The 16,170-nt window shown below is 37.4% G+C and overlaps 1 protein-coding gene across 1 annotated transcript in view; it reads left to right on the top strand.

Annotated features, from left to right (window-relative positions):
* The window catches only part of Il23r (interleukin 23 receptor), a 59,845-nt gene that overhangs the window by 24,717 nt on the left and 18,958 nt on the right, over positions 1-16,170 (top strand). Inside the window, exons 4-6 of the mRNA XM_076863361.2 lie at positions 3,508-3,668; positions 5,595-5,740; positions 14,044-14,200. Coding sequence (XP_076719476.2) covers positions 3,508-3,668; positions 5,595-5,740; positions 14,044-14,200 — 464 coding nt within the window. The remainder of the gene's footprint in view (positions 1-3,507; positions 3,669-5,594; positions 5,741-14,043; positions 14,201-16,170) is intronic.

The following is a 16,170-nucleotide window of genomic DNA, read 5'->3' as shown; positions in this document are numbered from 1 at the left end:
ACAGATGAGTAAACTGAAGTATATAGTGGTTACGTAACTTGCTCTAAGTCCTACACCTTATCAAAGGGCCTAGCAGGCATTTGAAATTAGGGCTATCTCTAAAACCCAAGCCCTGTGTTTTTAGTTACCATGATATGTCTTTCTTATTATCCCATTACTGCTGGTGAGAGAAAAGAGGCAGTACTGGAAAATGCACTTGAACTTGACCTAAGGGCACAAGAATAGTTGTGTACCTGCAAGTATGTAGCCCCTTCCCACACCCCAAGGACTATCAACCTGAGAGATTGGTTGATCGCCTGCTGAGGTTGCTCCTTTAGTAAGATAGATAGATATAGATAGATAGATAGATAGATAGATAGATAAAGATTGATTTAATTTCTGAAGCATTTTAATTCTTAGATGACTTTGTTGGTGGTAGCCTAAGGCAAGCATGTCATTTGAATTCTGAAAGATGTAAGTGGCTGGGAGACTGTGGGGCTGAAGAAATTTGGGATTACTGAAAAGAACACAGTAGTAACAGGACCCAGAGTGGAAGGAACCCTAGGGATGAGATGACAGTGATTTTCCAAGTTTATCTTCCCCACAGATTTTATCAAGCCAGTCTCCTGGGACAGAGAACAATTGACAGTGTTAGATAAAGAAATAGGGTTGGAGCTGCTTCAGTAGCACAAACACCATAATTAGAATAATACAAAGACCATGCACAGGACCCATGATCAAAGATGATATGCAAATTTGTGAAGTATTTCCACTCATTAAAAGTAAGAAGTTAGGATACTCAGTTTTCACTGTTTTTCAAATTCCAAGGCCATTTTCCTTCTAAATTAGTATATATGTATTATTAGATTTCACAGAGTAATACAATTAGAAGTCTATAAATAATGTGTCAAATGGATAATATAAAGCCTAAACTATCACCATAGCTCTCAAAACTGGGAGGAAAGATAAAATAAGAATATTTTAGAGGCTGGGGATGTGGCTCAAGTGGTAGCGCGCTCGCCTGGCATGCGTGCGGCCTGGGTTCGATCCTCAGCACCACGTACAAACAAAGATGCTGTGTCCGCCAAGTACTAAAAAATAAATATTAAAAAATTCTCTCTCTCTCCCCCTCTCTGTCTCCCTCTCTCTCTCACTCTTTAAAAAAAAAAAAAATTTAAAGCATGCTTACCCTTCTTGGTAACTGGGTGGCTCTTACGAGTGACAGAAAGTTATTAAGAATGGTGAGGTAAGAAATAAAGACAGCATGAATTTTCCAGCATGAAGAAACTGGCAACAAGTATTAATTTGCAAGAAAAAATAACAGAGTTGGTTAATGTACTTTAGTTCTGCACTCAGTCCTCCTAGTCAGAACACAGATACGTGGGAGCCTTGTATGTGGAATAGACTTGAAGCCAGGAAGGTGAGTGAGCTGAGAAAAGGTCTTAGGGAAAAAGCAAGTGCCAGAGTTGACCCTGAATGTTGGGGGGGAAGGATCAGAAAAGAGGGGAACCCAGATGAAGGGTTGCAGGGACAAGAAGTCATTAAGTGAGAAAAAGATGGAGGAGCTTAAACCCAGAGGACAGGGTTCAAACATCTGGGGGCAGAATGAATGTGAAGTAATCAAGAGGCACAAATACTAAAATGATGACTCAGAGAATTTCAGTGTTGGAAAGGATGCTATTTTAAGAGTGATCTCTTGGGAAAAGCAAAATTCATAGTAAAAGGGTTAAAGATCAAGTAGAAGTGATAACTTGGATGTAGTTACCTAAGATATAAAAACTGAATAAGAAGTTTAAGAAGAGGAAATCTAAAGAGTTGGTAGTTGAAAAGGTTCAAGAAATGTAAATAAAGTAAGTTCACTGAAAACATTTTCATGCTACAAATGGATCTGATTATAGACATTAGTTGTTGTTGTTGTTGTTTTTTTTGAGTCTGAGGGGGGCCAACATTTAATCTCTGCAGACATCCTTCATGAATACTAAATCAACCGAGGAAAAAACAAGGAATAAGCAGATGAAATTCAACATATTAAAACATTTAACTTAAAATATTGGATTTCGGGCTGGGGATGTGGCTTAAGCGTAGCGTGCTCGCCTGCCATGCACAGGGTCCTGGGTTGGATCCTCAGCACCACATAAAAATAAAATAAAGATGTTGTGTCCACCGAAATTAAAAAATAAATATAAAAAGAATTCTCTCTCTTTAAAAAAAATATTGGATTTAATAGTTAAATAGTTGATTTCAAATATTCAAATAATTTGGAATACTTAAATATTTAATGATATATACTGCCAAGAGCTGTGTAGTCTTCTCTTCCTGGTTCGTGGCCACAGTGAGCTTTCTAATACTGATCCTCCCAAAATAGAAGGTTTACCTTGTCCCCATCACAATCTTGCTCCTCTATTCTTACACAGATGGGAGGAGCAGACTAGAGCAGCCCATCCCCAGGTCTCTGGCTCCCAAGAGAAAGAGAGAGGAAGGGTTGGAGCAGCACTTGCCTGGTGGGTCTCCATCCCTGAGGTGGCTGAGTAGAGTTACTCCCACCTTCCAGAGGCAGGGAGGAGACAAGGTGGGGCCGGGGTTTAAGGACAATTGATCATCACAGAAAACACAGAAGGAGAGAAGAAACAATTTCCAGCACTCTCTTTTCCACTACTTGACCCCTTGTCCCCTAAAAATATTGTGTGATTGTTTGGGAGTAGAGATTTTATTTAATCTTTTTAGTTATACATGAAAATAGAATGTATTTTGACATAGAATACATACATGGAGAGTAACTTCCTGTCCTTGTGGTTCCCATTCTCATTCTTCCAATGACATAGAGTTACACCATATATGAACATAGGAAAGTCATCCTCACCCTTCACCCTACTCCTGGCAGAAATGTCTGACTTCAGAATCCTTGCACTGAACCTGTGCAACCCTTGCTCCAAGAGGCAGCTCTTTTATTCCAAGCCATGTCAGAACTGACTTGATCAATGGGCACAGTAAGCACACTGCCTATGCCTCACATGCTTTTTGGGAGTTCATGAAAATATTTAATTTCCTTTAAAATCAGAAGAGAAAAATGAACTGTTAGGGTAAATAAAATGGTTTAATATATAATAATAATATATTTGTCTTTATATCAACACAGTTTTAAAACAATAATCTGTGAGTATAAGCATGTGTATGTAGGTATTTATACATGTATATATGTGTATTTACACATATTTTATATATTTCTATTTACACACACTTTTTTTTTAATGGAGAAAAAAGGTTTTATGAAGACCAAAGTGTTTAGATCCAAATGAATTCATAACGTGGCCCTTGCCAGATTTGAATTTGTTTTTAAAAATTCAGAAAATGAAATCAAATTTTCCTAATTTCAGTAAAAGATTACATATCTGAAAGCAGATTTCAAATGGTGGCATCAAAAACTTTGGGATGTGGGATGGAGCCCCAGGACTACCAAAAAAAAAAATCTGAAAAAATGAGTTCAAACTAAATAGAAGTTGGTGATTTTTTTTCCCTTCTTTTTTCAAGTTTAGAGACAGAAGAAGAGCAACAGTATCTTGCCACAAACTGTATTCACATCTCCATGGACTCACTGCAAGCAGGCAGGCAGTATTTGGTTTGGGTTCAAGCTGCAAATGTATTAGGCGTGGAGGAGTCAGAACCACTCCAGATCCATCTGGATGATATAGGTAAAGAACAAGCAACTCCATAGTGTCTTTAATAATAGACAACTACTTGTGCTGACCTAGTCAATGAAGTCTAGATCTGAAAGAAGATTCTGCATGTCATGATGGATAAAATAGAAATCATCCGTAATTCCTCCTGCCCAAAGCAACTTGGAAATGAAAGTTGACAACAGCATGCCAACCATGCTGTTGTACACCCTTCCTGTCTGATTTCTGCTTAGTTGTATGTGCTTACAGTTCACATACATGTATGTGAATTGTGCTTACAGTTCTGTTTCCAAGTGTTCTTCTAAGGGCCAGGGACAGTATAATAGACAAGGAATGTGCTCTGTAATAATTTGCAATCTACCAAGGAGGAGAAACAAGGATTACAATAAATTATGATGTGTCTTATATTGTGAGAAGTTCAGCATACTAGGAAATTACACTCTATACGCTATTGGGGCTTACATGGGGGATTTTGTTTTCATCTTTACACATTATAAAATACAATGACAATTACAGCAAATTTTATAGACATCAGTAAGTTGACAGTCAGATATAACAAATGTTAGAATGTTTTGCTTCAGATAATTTTAGATCCTGCTTCTTTTACATAAAATATATAATAAACATTTCTATCAACATAATCTACAATATTATTTTTAGTGTTGTCTGAGTGTAGAATAGTTTAATCCCTTCTTGTGGAGGTTTATGCTGTTTTCAATTTTTCACCATTATAAACTATATTATCATGAACACCTTGTTGCTAAATTTTTACATGATTCTTTGTTATTTTCTTAAGATAAATTCCAAAAAGTGGGGCTGGGGTTGTGTCTCAGTGATAGAGTGCTTGCCTAGCACATGTAAGGCACTGGGTTCAATCCTCAGCACCACATAAAAATAACTAAATAAATAAATAAAAGTATGGAAAAGCATACAGTGCTTATACATTAAAAAAATTCAAAAAGTAATTATCCTTAAGCTTCTTACGATTACACCCAAGCCCTAAAATCAGAACACAGAGAATCAAGTATGAATTGCTCTGCCTTTAAAGGTCCTAGCACCAATGATTCCTGTGGTTATTAAGGATAACTTCAATAAGCTAACACTTACTGAGCATCTCCTCATGTGCTAATTGCTTTTACATCCTATTTTGTAGAAGATATTATAATTCATACATAAGGAAAGCAAGGCTTGGTGGCATTAAAAATTTTTAGATTACAGAGCTAGGGAATGCTTAATTCCAATCTTCTTGAATCCTGTCCTTAGACTTTATGATAATTTTTTTTAAAAATCATAATGTGTTTTAAAACTTTCCTGCTGAATGGACTATGGGATGGGAAGCCTTCTCTTGGGGTACCACACAGGTAGATTCTCTTTGGGCATGACTGCGGTCTTCTATAGCAAGTAATATCTCAACTTCTCAACTAACCACAACTAGCTCAGATAACTAGATCGTCTAAGAATCTGTCCCATGCGCTGAATACTGGATTTGACTATGGGGATGAACAACAGAGCCATTTCTTTGTATGTTCTTGGAGTTGTAGTTCTCTTGACCATGATCTACACGTTTTTGCAAGTTTGCATTTTGAGGTAGAATGCAATAATATATCCTTTTTTCAAAAGCAGATTCCTCTTGATGGATTAATGAAGTAGAAAGGCTGTTATGTCTGGTGCCCTTTTTAGGAATAATTATAACCAGTAAATGATAATTCTAAATTATAACCAGGAGTAGTATTACGGTTATTGTTATCATTTTGATCTTAACATCATCACACCTGTTTATTGAACACCTATTGTGTTTCACACACTTAACATACATATCATATTTAATTTTGGAAACAAGCATATATGGTAGCACTGTCCCATTTTACAGGTGAGGAAAAGTGATAAAAATTTCTTCCTAGGCCAATTTCTAAATTCCTAAGATTTTGTTTCCTTTTCTAGTGATTCCTTCTGCATCCATCATCTCAAGAGCTGAAACTATAAATGCTACAGTAGCCAAGACCATAATTCACTGGAATAGTGAAACAACAATTGAAAAGGTTTCCTGTGAAATGAGATATAAGGCTACAACAAACCGAACTTGGAATGTAAGCTAAATTTTCATTATTCTTTAGCATGTGAGTGAATGGTTTAAAAGAAAAGCCAACTCCCAGTGTTCACAGTGGACTTATTAGTGATTTATTTTACATGTTTCTGATTATTTGTGTGGTTTTCAAACTACTGAAGTTTTTGTTTTTGTGTGGTTTGGTTTGGATTTTTTGGTACTGGGGATTGAACCCAGAGGTGCTTTCCTACTGAGCTACATCCCCAGCCCTTTTTAATTTTATTTTGAGACAGGTTCTTGCTAAGCTGTTGAGGCTGGCCTCAAATTTGTCATCCTTCTGCCTCAGCCACTGGAGTCATTGGGATTACAGGCATGTGTTATCTCACTGGGCTCAAGCCACTCTAGCTTTAATAATGATTGCCATATGCTTCCAGAGAGCTATTTCCTGAAAAGATCCTCATCCCTTTTGTAAATTGCTAGACAAACCAAATATCCAACCAAAGAGGGATCTAATTTTAGCTCCTTGTAATTAATTCACTGTCTCTTATGGTGAAATTTACATCAATGATCCTGGATATAAAATTTAGATATTCTATGCTAAAATCTGACAGGCATCTAGGGGAATTAAAAATTGTTCAGAATGGAGAACTTAGACTTAAGGATTTCTCTCTCTCTCTCTCTCTCTCTCTTTCTCTCTCTCAATATTTTTTAGTTGTAAATGGATCTTTTAATTAATTAATTAATCAATTAATATGCAGTGCTGAATATTGAACCCAGGGCCTCACACATGCCAGGCAAGTGTTTTACTACTGAGCCACAACTCTAGCCCCAAGAATGTCTCTTTTTAAATAAAAAATGTACAATTCATAGTGTAAAACTCATTACTAATACAGGCCTCAGCCTTGGTTTAACTTAAAACAAAAACTGAATATCTAGAAAACAAACTATTCTTAAACACCAAGTGCAAATTTATCAAGTGGGGAGAGGCACAGATATAAGCTTCCTTAATAAAATCATATGTGACAGCACCAATATAATTAAAACTCACTAATTTGAACTTGTATGACTTAGAGGAAAGTTCCAATTTTGGTGTATTCAAGAAGACATGATATTTCATTATTTTCAAATATAATAAATTGCCATTCAGTCCAAAAAATAATAATAATAAGGGATGGAGTTTATGGTTTTGCAAAAAGTTCTGTATCAGCTTTGGGTAACCAGTTTTCAGGCAGTGAAATAAAATGGTGTGTAGTTAACACCAAAACATTCATTAAACACAATTCAGTTTTAATTTGGTCATTAGCATGACCCCCAAGCCTTCTACCATCATTTTGAACATTATTTTTGCTGTAGCGTGATATATTCTCTAAGTGTCAAGAAGATAGGGGTAAAACTATATAATTTCATGACATATCCCAAAGATATACCTGTTTAGAAATAAACTCCTGATGTCCGCGCTTGCTTAAATCCTCCAGTGAACTTTTTAGTTGTTGGCATTATGACTGCTGAGTTTATGTTCTATATCGTTTGATCAATGAACAAGTGAAGATCCTACTGGATTCCTATTACATCTGTGGAATTTAGGTAAATCTCAAAACTACCTGCACCAAATTCTTGAGTCTTAAATTATGAGTTAATAATATGTTACTCATTTAGAAATCATGGTCAGAAGATGCTTCTGAGTATCTTAGTCTCATTTTTTTCCATAAATAAGAGGAGGTAATAGACTATCAGGCTGTTCAGAGTCAAGCTAGGTTTTTCCCCAAACTGACAGAGTCAGTAGCTAAGTGTTTCTCACAGACCCTACATCCTTTTGGGCACCCAAGGAATATTTGGAAAATGAAAGGACGGGTTTCAATCCATATTTCATCCCTCCTACCATGCTTCTAAATATGAATGCCACAGAAAAAGAGGATTTACCATTTCTTAGTAGAGTCCCCAAGTCATTTCAGCAATAGCCAGGAGGAAGCTTTGTTCTGCACCTGATAGCATTAATACTTCTGGGTTTTGCATGAAGTGTTGTCTTTGACTCCTTGATAGGGGGATAGAAAAGCCAGAGCCAAAAGGAGTGGGAGGACTCAAAGGACTGCAGGTCCCTCTTCTGCCTCAGCTCTGCGGTGACATTGCTTCCTGTCAGATATTGCTGGAGGGCTGTGCTTTACCTTCCAGTCTCTGGAAAGCCCTGTGGCTGAGATCACAAGCTCTGCAGTTCAGAGCCTGGCTCTGCTGCTTTGTAGTTGTGCAGCCCTGAGAAGCTCCTTATCCTCCCTGTGCCTCATCATTCCCATGTGAGAAATGGGGATAAGAAAAGCCCCTCCCTGGTATGGATGTGTGTGGTGTGGTGAGGTGGGGTGGGATGGGGGTGGGGGATCAAATGGTGTACGGAACTAGTTCAGAATGGAATAGGGTCAATATTCAGTGCCGCTAGCTGTTATTTTTACTCTTTATCTTAACCTGCAGAGGTTAGCCTTGCTACAGAGGTGCTAGTGCCAAGCAACCTGTCTGAAAAAGCAGGGTACTGAAGGTGTTTTCCACCTCTTTAAAGTTAAGCTGCTTACCGTGAGGTCTCAAAAGGAACCTGTCAGTCCTTCCTGTAATCCTGCAAGGCTCAGGCTGCCAGGCAGAAGTTTGATCTACTGGTGTGATGACTTGGTTCCAATCCAAGTCAAAGCCTCAGATTTCATCCTTGCAGACTGAACTGCATTTGAGGGAAACATTTACAAACATCTTGCCCCACCTTATTAGTCTTGGCCCTTTCTTTCTTTCTTTTTTTTAAAAAATATTTTATATTTATATGGTGCTGAGGATCTAACCCAGGGCCTCACACATGCTAGGTGAGTGCTCTACCTCTTGAGCCACAACCCCAGCCCAGAGTCTTGGCCCTTTCTTGACTTCTCAAGTGGCATAGCTGAGACTAGGTTGGAGTATGTAATGAAGATTCAAGTAAAGTTTCAGAAGTAGCAAAAGGAAAATAAGCATCTCTGAGAAAAACTAGCTACTGTGCAATCTAGATCACAAAATAAGACCAGCTCCTAAAATTAGGAGGCTGTATTCAGTCTAACTCAAGCTTTTTTTGTGCGCAGTAGACCTCACCTTGGCAATCACAGCAAGGAGCTCCCTCCTACATATCGACCCTCCCAGTCTGTAGGATAGGGAGAGCAGTTTCCATAAATAGAGGCTTCTGTTTTATTTAAATCCTGTCTTCTGGGTTCTGATTATGTTTAAGAACAATTGTCCTACATAGGTGTTTTATACCAGGACTGTTTATCCTCTTCAAAAGGAAGTTATACGTGTGTGTGTGTATGTGTGTGTGTGTGTGTGTGTGTGTGTGTGTGTGTGTGTGATCCTTACCTTTGGGTCTTGAAGAAAACAATACAGTCACCCCCTCCTAAAAGAAATGCATACACAGTAGCAGTGAAGTCATCTGGCGTCACCTAAAGGTATCCTATAAATTGCACAGCTAAACAAAGCCATCTCCACATTTATTAATAAGCTGACAATCAACACTAGACCCCCATACAAGCTATAAAATTTTAGGAAATCTGCTTTCCACCAATTAAATACCTTTAAGTTTTAGTACTTAAAATTTTCTTCTGGGTTTTCATTATTTCTTAAATTGCATATCAGTCATCTACTGCTACAATAATGGATAGCAAACTGCCACCAAAACTGAGGAGACACACAACAGTAAGCATTTGTTCCTCTCTGTCATGGGGTCCAGCCCAGCTAGGTTGAGCTTCAATGGTATGGGACATGTGTTTGCAGGTCGGCTGGCTTGCTCACATGTCTCAACATGGGTTCTCTCCAAGTCCTCCTCCCGGGACCAGTGGGCTAGCCTGGGCATGCTCTTCTCATGGTGATGGCAGAGGACAAGAGCACCTGAGCCCAATCCCTGCCTTGCCTTTCAGTCCTATATTTAAGCCCGGGTTCAGTGTTAGAGCACAGTCAAAGCCATGAGGCCATGTGACAAAGACAGAGGTAACCCGCAGGGAAAAGGCCTGGCCATCACAGAAATCTCCCTCTGGAGAATGTCGTCCACATTCTCTCTACCCTTCTGGAAACACCTGCTGTGAGGACACCACTATCTTTAAACGACTGAGAACCTTGGCAGTGCTCACCCTGCGCTAGCTCTTGACTAGCTGTTGACTACCTGCTCCTTGAGCGTGTCATGCCCCTTGGTTTTCAGGAAGGTCTTAGTTCCCTAACCATATCTCTAGCTGCCCTTTCCTTTGTAAATCCTCTTCTCTGCCAACTCCCTAAGCATGACCACTGCCTTTGAGATAGGAACTTGCAGATACAGAAAAAGAAAGGTGTGCTGAATCCCCAAAGAGAAGCACCTATGAACCTTTGGAATGCAGGAAATGCCCATGAACCTTTGAAACTCAAAGGAGGCAACTCTTGAGCACCCTAGCTCACATCCTTGGCCTATGTCCCTGGCCCTCATCTGGAGGGCAATATTCAGGGAAGTATAGGGAAGGCTGGTGAAATTGTGTGACTACTCTGATTCTACCGCTAGTTTAGTCCCTAGCTATGTTCCTTTATAAATAGTAACACCCCAGACCAGGGCACTGCTACCTGGCCCTTGGAGCTGGCTTGCATTTTCCCTTGAACGTATTACTTGCTTTGTCCCAAAAGATGTCTCACTCTTCAGATAGTCCGAATTCTCCCTTGAATGTGTATCTGCTTTCCTAAATAGATTTGTCTGCTTCTGACTGGCATTCGCTGAAATTCTCTTCCACCATGTACACCAAGGATGGCACGTATCCTAAGTTGAGTCCTGCTCTCCAAGAACTCTTCCATGACACTTCTATGCCTACAGTCTCTCTCTCTCTCTCCTCACTTTGTAGCTCTTTTCACCCACTCCCCAGGCCTCTGCCACACCTATAGGCTGGAACTTGGAGCCTAACCAGTTCTCAGAACATCAAATCTACACTTGTAACCTGTCAGTTATTTTCATGGTGTGTCTTGCTGCACCTAAGCTCCTGTCAAGATGAGCTCTTAGTTGCCAGCAGTAATCCATACTCACTTCTGTGTCCCTATTTCAGGAGCATTTGCCACATGGTATATACTTTCCTGTTTACACATTCATTTCCTTGTGCCTAATCTATAAGCTCCTACAGGGGGTGCCTTTATCCTAACCATTTTTGTATTGCTGTTTATTTTTATAATGTTAAGTCCATATGGATAGTATTCTACATATTAGCTATTACTGTTATTTGCCTTTAATGTGCCTAACCTCGGTAATAGTAAGGCAGGGGGTCTAGATTATAAATTTAAGTAAATGGATTAGTGATGACTGAATTTTCTAATTAAGTTAGACCAGGCTATTAATAAACTTTTTATTCAAGGGCCAAACAGTGAAATTTTAGTTTTCACAGGACATAAGGTTTCTGTCCTAACTCGTCATCTCTGTTTGTATAGCCTGAAAGCACTCTCAGACAATATATAAATGATTGAACATAACTGTGTTCCAATATGATTTTATTTTTGGAAACTGCAATCTGAATTTTATATAATTTCTATGCATCATGAAATTTTCTTTTCATTTTTTTTCAACCATTTAAAAATGTAAAAACCATTCTTAGCACAGGCTGCACAAAATCAAGTATTGATTCTTTTCCTGGAAGGGTTGATAGAACTGTACACAGATTGCAAAGGATCAAACCCTTGACTTTTGCTTTTCAAAATGCTTTTGCTATATTACTCAGCCTTAAAGAAGAATGAAATTATAGCATTTGCTGGTAAATGAATAGAACTGGAGAATATCATGCTAAGTGAAATTAGCCAATACCAAAAAACCAAAGGCCAGATGTTTTCTCTGATATGTGGATGCTAATTCACAATAAGGGAGAAGGAGCAAGGGAAGAATAAAGGTACTTTAGATTAAGTAGAAGAGAGTGAAGGTAGGGGAGGGGTATGTGGGCAGGAGGGATAGTAGAATGAATCAGACATTATTACCCTATATACATATGACTACATGACGTTATGCTGCATTTATGTATGATGTATCAAAATGCATTCTACTGTCATGTATAATTAATTAAAACATATTTTTAAAAATACATGGGGGAAAAAGTTTTTGCTAGTATAAATAGAAGATTTGGAAGAACATGTGATTAGTCACAGCTAAATTTCCCAGTCACCACCCTGCTTCTCTCCTCACCAAACCCTGTATTAAAATAATTTGTCAGTGAGATGGGAAGATTAGAGATGAGGGGAAGAGAGAAGAAACCAAGAACCAGACACTGGTGGGCTACTGAGGAGGACCCTGTACCCTGAGCCATGTCCTAAGTCTGTACTCATGGGAGGTAGAGATTATAGAACTTTCTGGGTAGGTTGGAGATGCTTCTTACCCTACCAAGAATGTTCTCAGGAACTTAGATGCAACCCTAAGAAAAGATGTGCTTCAAACTGATGGAAGCAAAGTTTCAGTACTCTTCAACCTTCAGAAATGAGGCTGTAAATAGAAATGAATTGTTGTTAAAATATGAAGTTACATTTCCTGTGCTCTTGAGGTAGACCCTCTACATAGAACTGATGAGGTCTAGTTCTCTCGATGATCATTTTGGCCTCTTGAGGCATCTTCTCTCCTTTGCAAGGCCCTCAGCAGTTACCTGATTTGCCTCATTATAGAAACAGCTGGTAACAGTTGTATAAAATTCTTTCTCATTTATATTGAAATCTATAAAAACAAATTCAAATTTATAAAGGTAGAGGCAAAAACAGTTGTTCCCAGGGCAGGAATGGAGGGATGGGAGGATTAGAGTTCAGAGGATACTAAGTAGCAGAGATGAAGGATGAAGAAGTCTAGAGACTTACTACAGAACACGAGGACTGTGGGTAATAAAATTGTATTGTACATGAGATGTGTGCCAACTGAGTCAGTTTTGGCCGTTCGTGCCACAAAAAACAAGAAAAAATGGATAACAATGTGAGGCGATGAATATGTTAATTTGTTTTACTATAGGCTTTTAATTATGTGAAACATCCCATCACATCATGTATACTTTACATATACACAGTAATATTTATTTTTAAAGAATTCTTTCTATTTGGCATTCTTACTGTACTTAAGGGCATTTCTTTTCTTCAGGAAGACTTACCTAAAAACAAAATAGTAAGTGACATATTGGAGAATCACAACTCCTTCACAAGAGTCCCAAGCAGAGCGCATTTGAAAGTCAAATCTTCAGCACAATTCAAATCTCTCTTGGATCCCAGGAGACCCCAGGTTCCAGGCATATTTGTACAACAGACAATTCTGAGGGCCAGGAGTTATGGAAACTTGAATGATCTCTTTCAGGGAACCCGGCATCCTCAAAACATATTTTCATGAATTTTACATTTTCAATGCATTACAAGTTTTAAAGATTGATGTTGAGACTGGGTTTTGAAAGAAGAATCCCTGAATGAGGTTGATAACCATGCTTTCATCTTTTCTTCCTTTTTCAATTGTGCATTTATTTTTTATCCTGATGGTTTTAACTTTCTCTTTCATGAGGCTCTGACAACTGTTTTCTCTTGTGCTTGCATAAATGCATTTCTAGATATATTTTATGTCTGCCTTTCAATCATGCTTCACTTTTTTCAGTAAACCACTTACTATAGCACACTGAAAATTCTCTGCAAATGCCTTGGCTTCTCTCTCCCAGCAGAAACAACTGGTTCGGGGGTCATTTTTTTCATTATGTTCTATTGTTGGTTGTAATGCCCCAGGGGGGGGAAAAAAAAACAATTGTAAATCTATTACTCAGGTATTTTGTTTCTTATTTCCATTGGATTTTTCTAATTCAGCATTCTCAAATTGTTCTCTCTCTTATCTCACACACACATACACATGCACATACACTAGGTCTTCCAGAATTTGCATAAATCTGCAATAAGGGCCAATTTAATAGCTTAGCTTATGAGTAACTTTTTTTCTAAAAGTAATCATGAGCAAGTGAAATTATCTCATCATTTAAAAAATTACTGATCTAAATAATTAAATTAGGGCAGTTTCAAAAGCTATCAGATCCTCCATCACCCCCTCCTCATTAAAATCAAGTATTCCAATATTTAAAATGTATTACATTTTGGATTTTCTTGAAATTTAGGAGCCTATATAGAAAGAGAGTTGTTGAACACATGCAATGTTAATTTCACTCTTAATGTTTAAAGTACATATTTGATTATATATATTTTATACAAAATGCTTCATCCTTTGTTTTCCCAGGGTCTAGAAGAGTCCCGGTATACAGTAGAGGCTGTCCTGGAATACAGCTCTATATATTGCTGCTAAGTGGAATAACTGTTTTAAAAGCACATGGTATATATCATCTGGTTATTATTGCACATCTATTTCAGATTAAAGAATTTGACACCAACCTCACATATGAACAAAAATCAGAATTCTACTTGGAGCCAAACATTAAGTATGTATTTCAAATGAGATGTCAAGCAACAGGTAAAAAGTACTGGCAACCCTGGAGCTCATCCTTTTTTTATAAGACACCTGAAACAGGTGAGTGTACTTACATATTTAATTCTTCAAGTCTCTTCTTCTGTCCTTCGATTCTTTTCTAAGTGCATACACTTTTTCTGCTTAACTTCTACCAAACTTGACAAACTATTCCAGGCAAGTGGTAAATTATCCTTTTGCCTTGACAGCAAATTACAAATTGGTTCTTGAATATTCCTGGGCATAAGAACTAACTGGGGGCACTTGTTTAAGAAGGTGTTCACAATCCCTGCACCCCAGCAGTGGGTGGGAGGTTCTCACAGTGTTCTCACAAACACTGGGTGATTGCAAAGCATGTAATTATCTAAGATCTTATTTTGAAAACCATTAAGAATTAAAAATATATATTATTCTAAAAGAGACACAAATCAAATAATATCAATGTAAGTACTGATAAATACTACTATATGCAAAGCAATTGGGAGATAAAGCACTTAAACATAGGATTAATTAGGTCTAGATGATCAACAAGGTCTAGATGATCCTTAGGAATTTTCCTATTCCAAAGATTATGAGTTTAATTTCATGTACATTTATTCATGTCACTCAATAACAATTTTTAATTAAATGGAGTTTAATGGTAGCAAATAATAAAATAAATCTATTATAGTTGTTGTAATAGTCCATAATGGCCCTATAAACTGAAGCTGTCTCCCTACTGTAGGTAGTTTATATGTTAGGTTTCAATGTTTCTTTTCAGAAATTAAGGACTGGCTAGGCTTGGTTGAGCACCTGTAATCCTAGCAGCTCAGAAGGCTGAGTCAGGAAAATCACTGACTCAGTGATTTAATTTAATAAGACAGCCTCGGCACTTAGTGAGGCCCTAAGCAATTTATCAAGACTCTGTCTCAAAAAATAAAATAAATAAATAAATAGGGCTGGGGATTGTAGCTCAGTGATTAAGCCCCTCTGGGTTCAATCCCTGGTACCAAAAAAAAAAGGCTTTAATTATAATCACAGTACTGTTAACATCATCTTTATTGTAACGTCTTGTAATTGTGTTTTATATTTTCAAAGCACTTTGACATACATTATAAATATTCATGGCTGCCAAATAAGTAGAGGGAGCCAAGAGCCAGAGTAGCCAAACAGTTCTTTTGGCGCCCCCTAATGCCCAGATGATGGAAATAAAGAAATACATTATCAATGGAATTATTTTCAATAATGAATTATCGGTTCTCTCTTTTGAAAGTTAATTTATAACTTCAAGTATTCTATTTTGAGTTGATATTGCTAATAATTCTTACAACTTTAGATACCAACTTATATAATTTAGTTGGTAATTTAATATTTTTAAATGAAATCAAGAATTATTTAGCAAGATTATTCAAATTGATAACTAACATTTACTTACCACTTACAAAGTACTACTGTATATAAGCTTGTTTGATTTTTACATCAACCATGTAATTCACACCATTTTACAAATGCAAAAACTGAGGCATGGCTTGCTAAATAGCATGATAGCACCTAATTACTCAAACACTGTGTGTTCTCCCCACCACCCTCAGCAGCCTCATCAGAGTTTTCAGCACATACATCAAGGTGAAGGGGAAAACAATATGAATATTCTACAAGTTCAGTAAAAGGCTGCAAATGTTTTTCTTTAAGGGTAAAATTTTCAATTGGAGATACAAGAGACTAAGAATACCAAAGCTACCCTACAACGATCTAAACTTAAAATCCTTTGTTTCCTAAGAAGAAAAATCACTCAAGGGGTAAAATTAAATATCCCTGAAAACTTGCATTTATCCAAGTTCTGCATGTTGGCTGAGGGGAACCATAGGTTATTCTCTTGATACAAATCTCTTTCTAAGACATATTAAGTCAGAAATAATGAAAGTGTGTCAGGGAAAGTACAAATATTAAATCTTTTTGAAAACATTTCTTTTCTGTTTGTAAAAGCAATGCAAGTCTATCATAATATACAGCTTAGAAGTACCTGCTATTTACATTTTAATGAATTTAATACT

This window comes from Callospermophilus lateralis, chromosome 7 (genome assembly GCF_048772815.1).
Source record: "Callospermophilus lateralis isolate mCalLat2 chromosome 7, mCalLat2.hap1, whole genome shotgun sequence".
Classification (NCBI taxonomy): domain Eukaryota; kingdom Metazoa; phylum Chordata; class Mammalia; order Rodentia; family Sciuridae; genus Callospermophilus; species Callospermophilus lateralis.
Note: the sequence above shows the minus strand (reverse complement) of the source record. Positions and strands in the feature narration are given on the sequence as shown.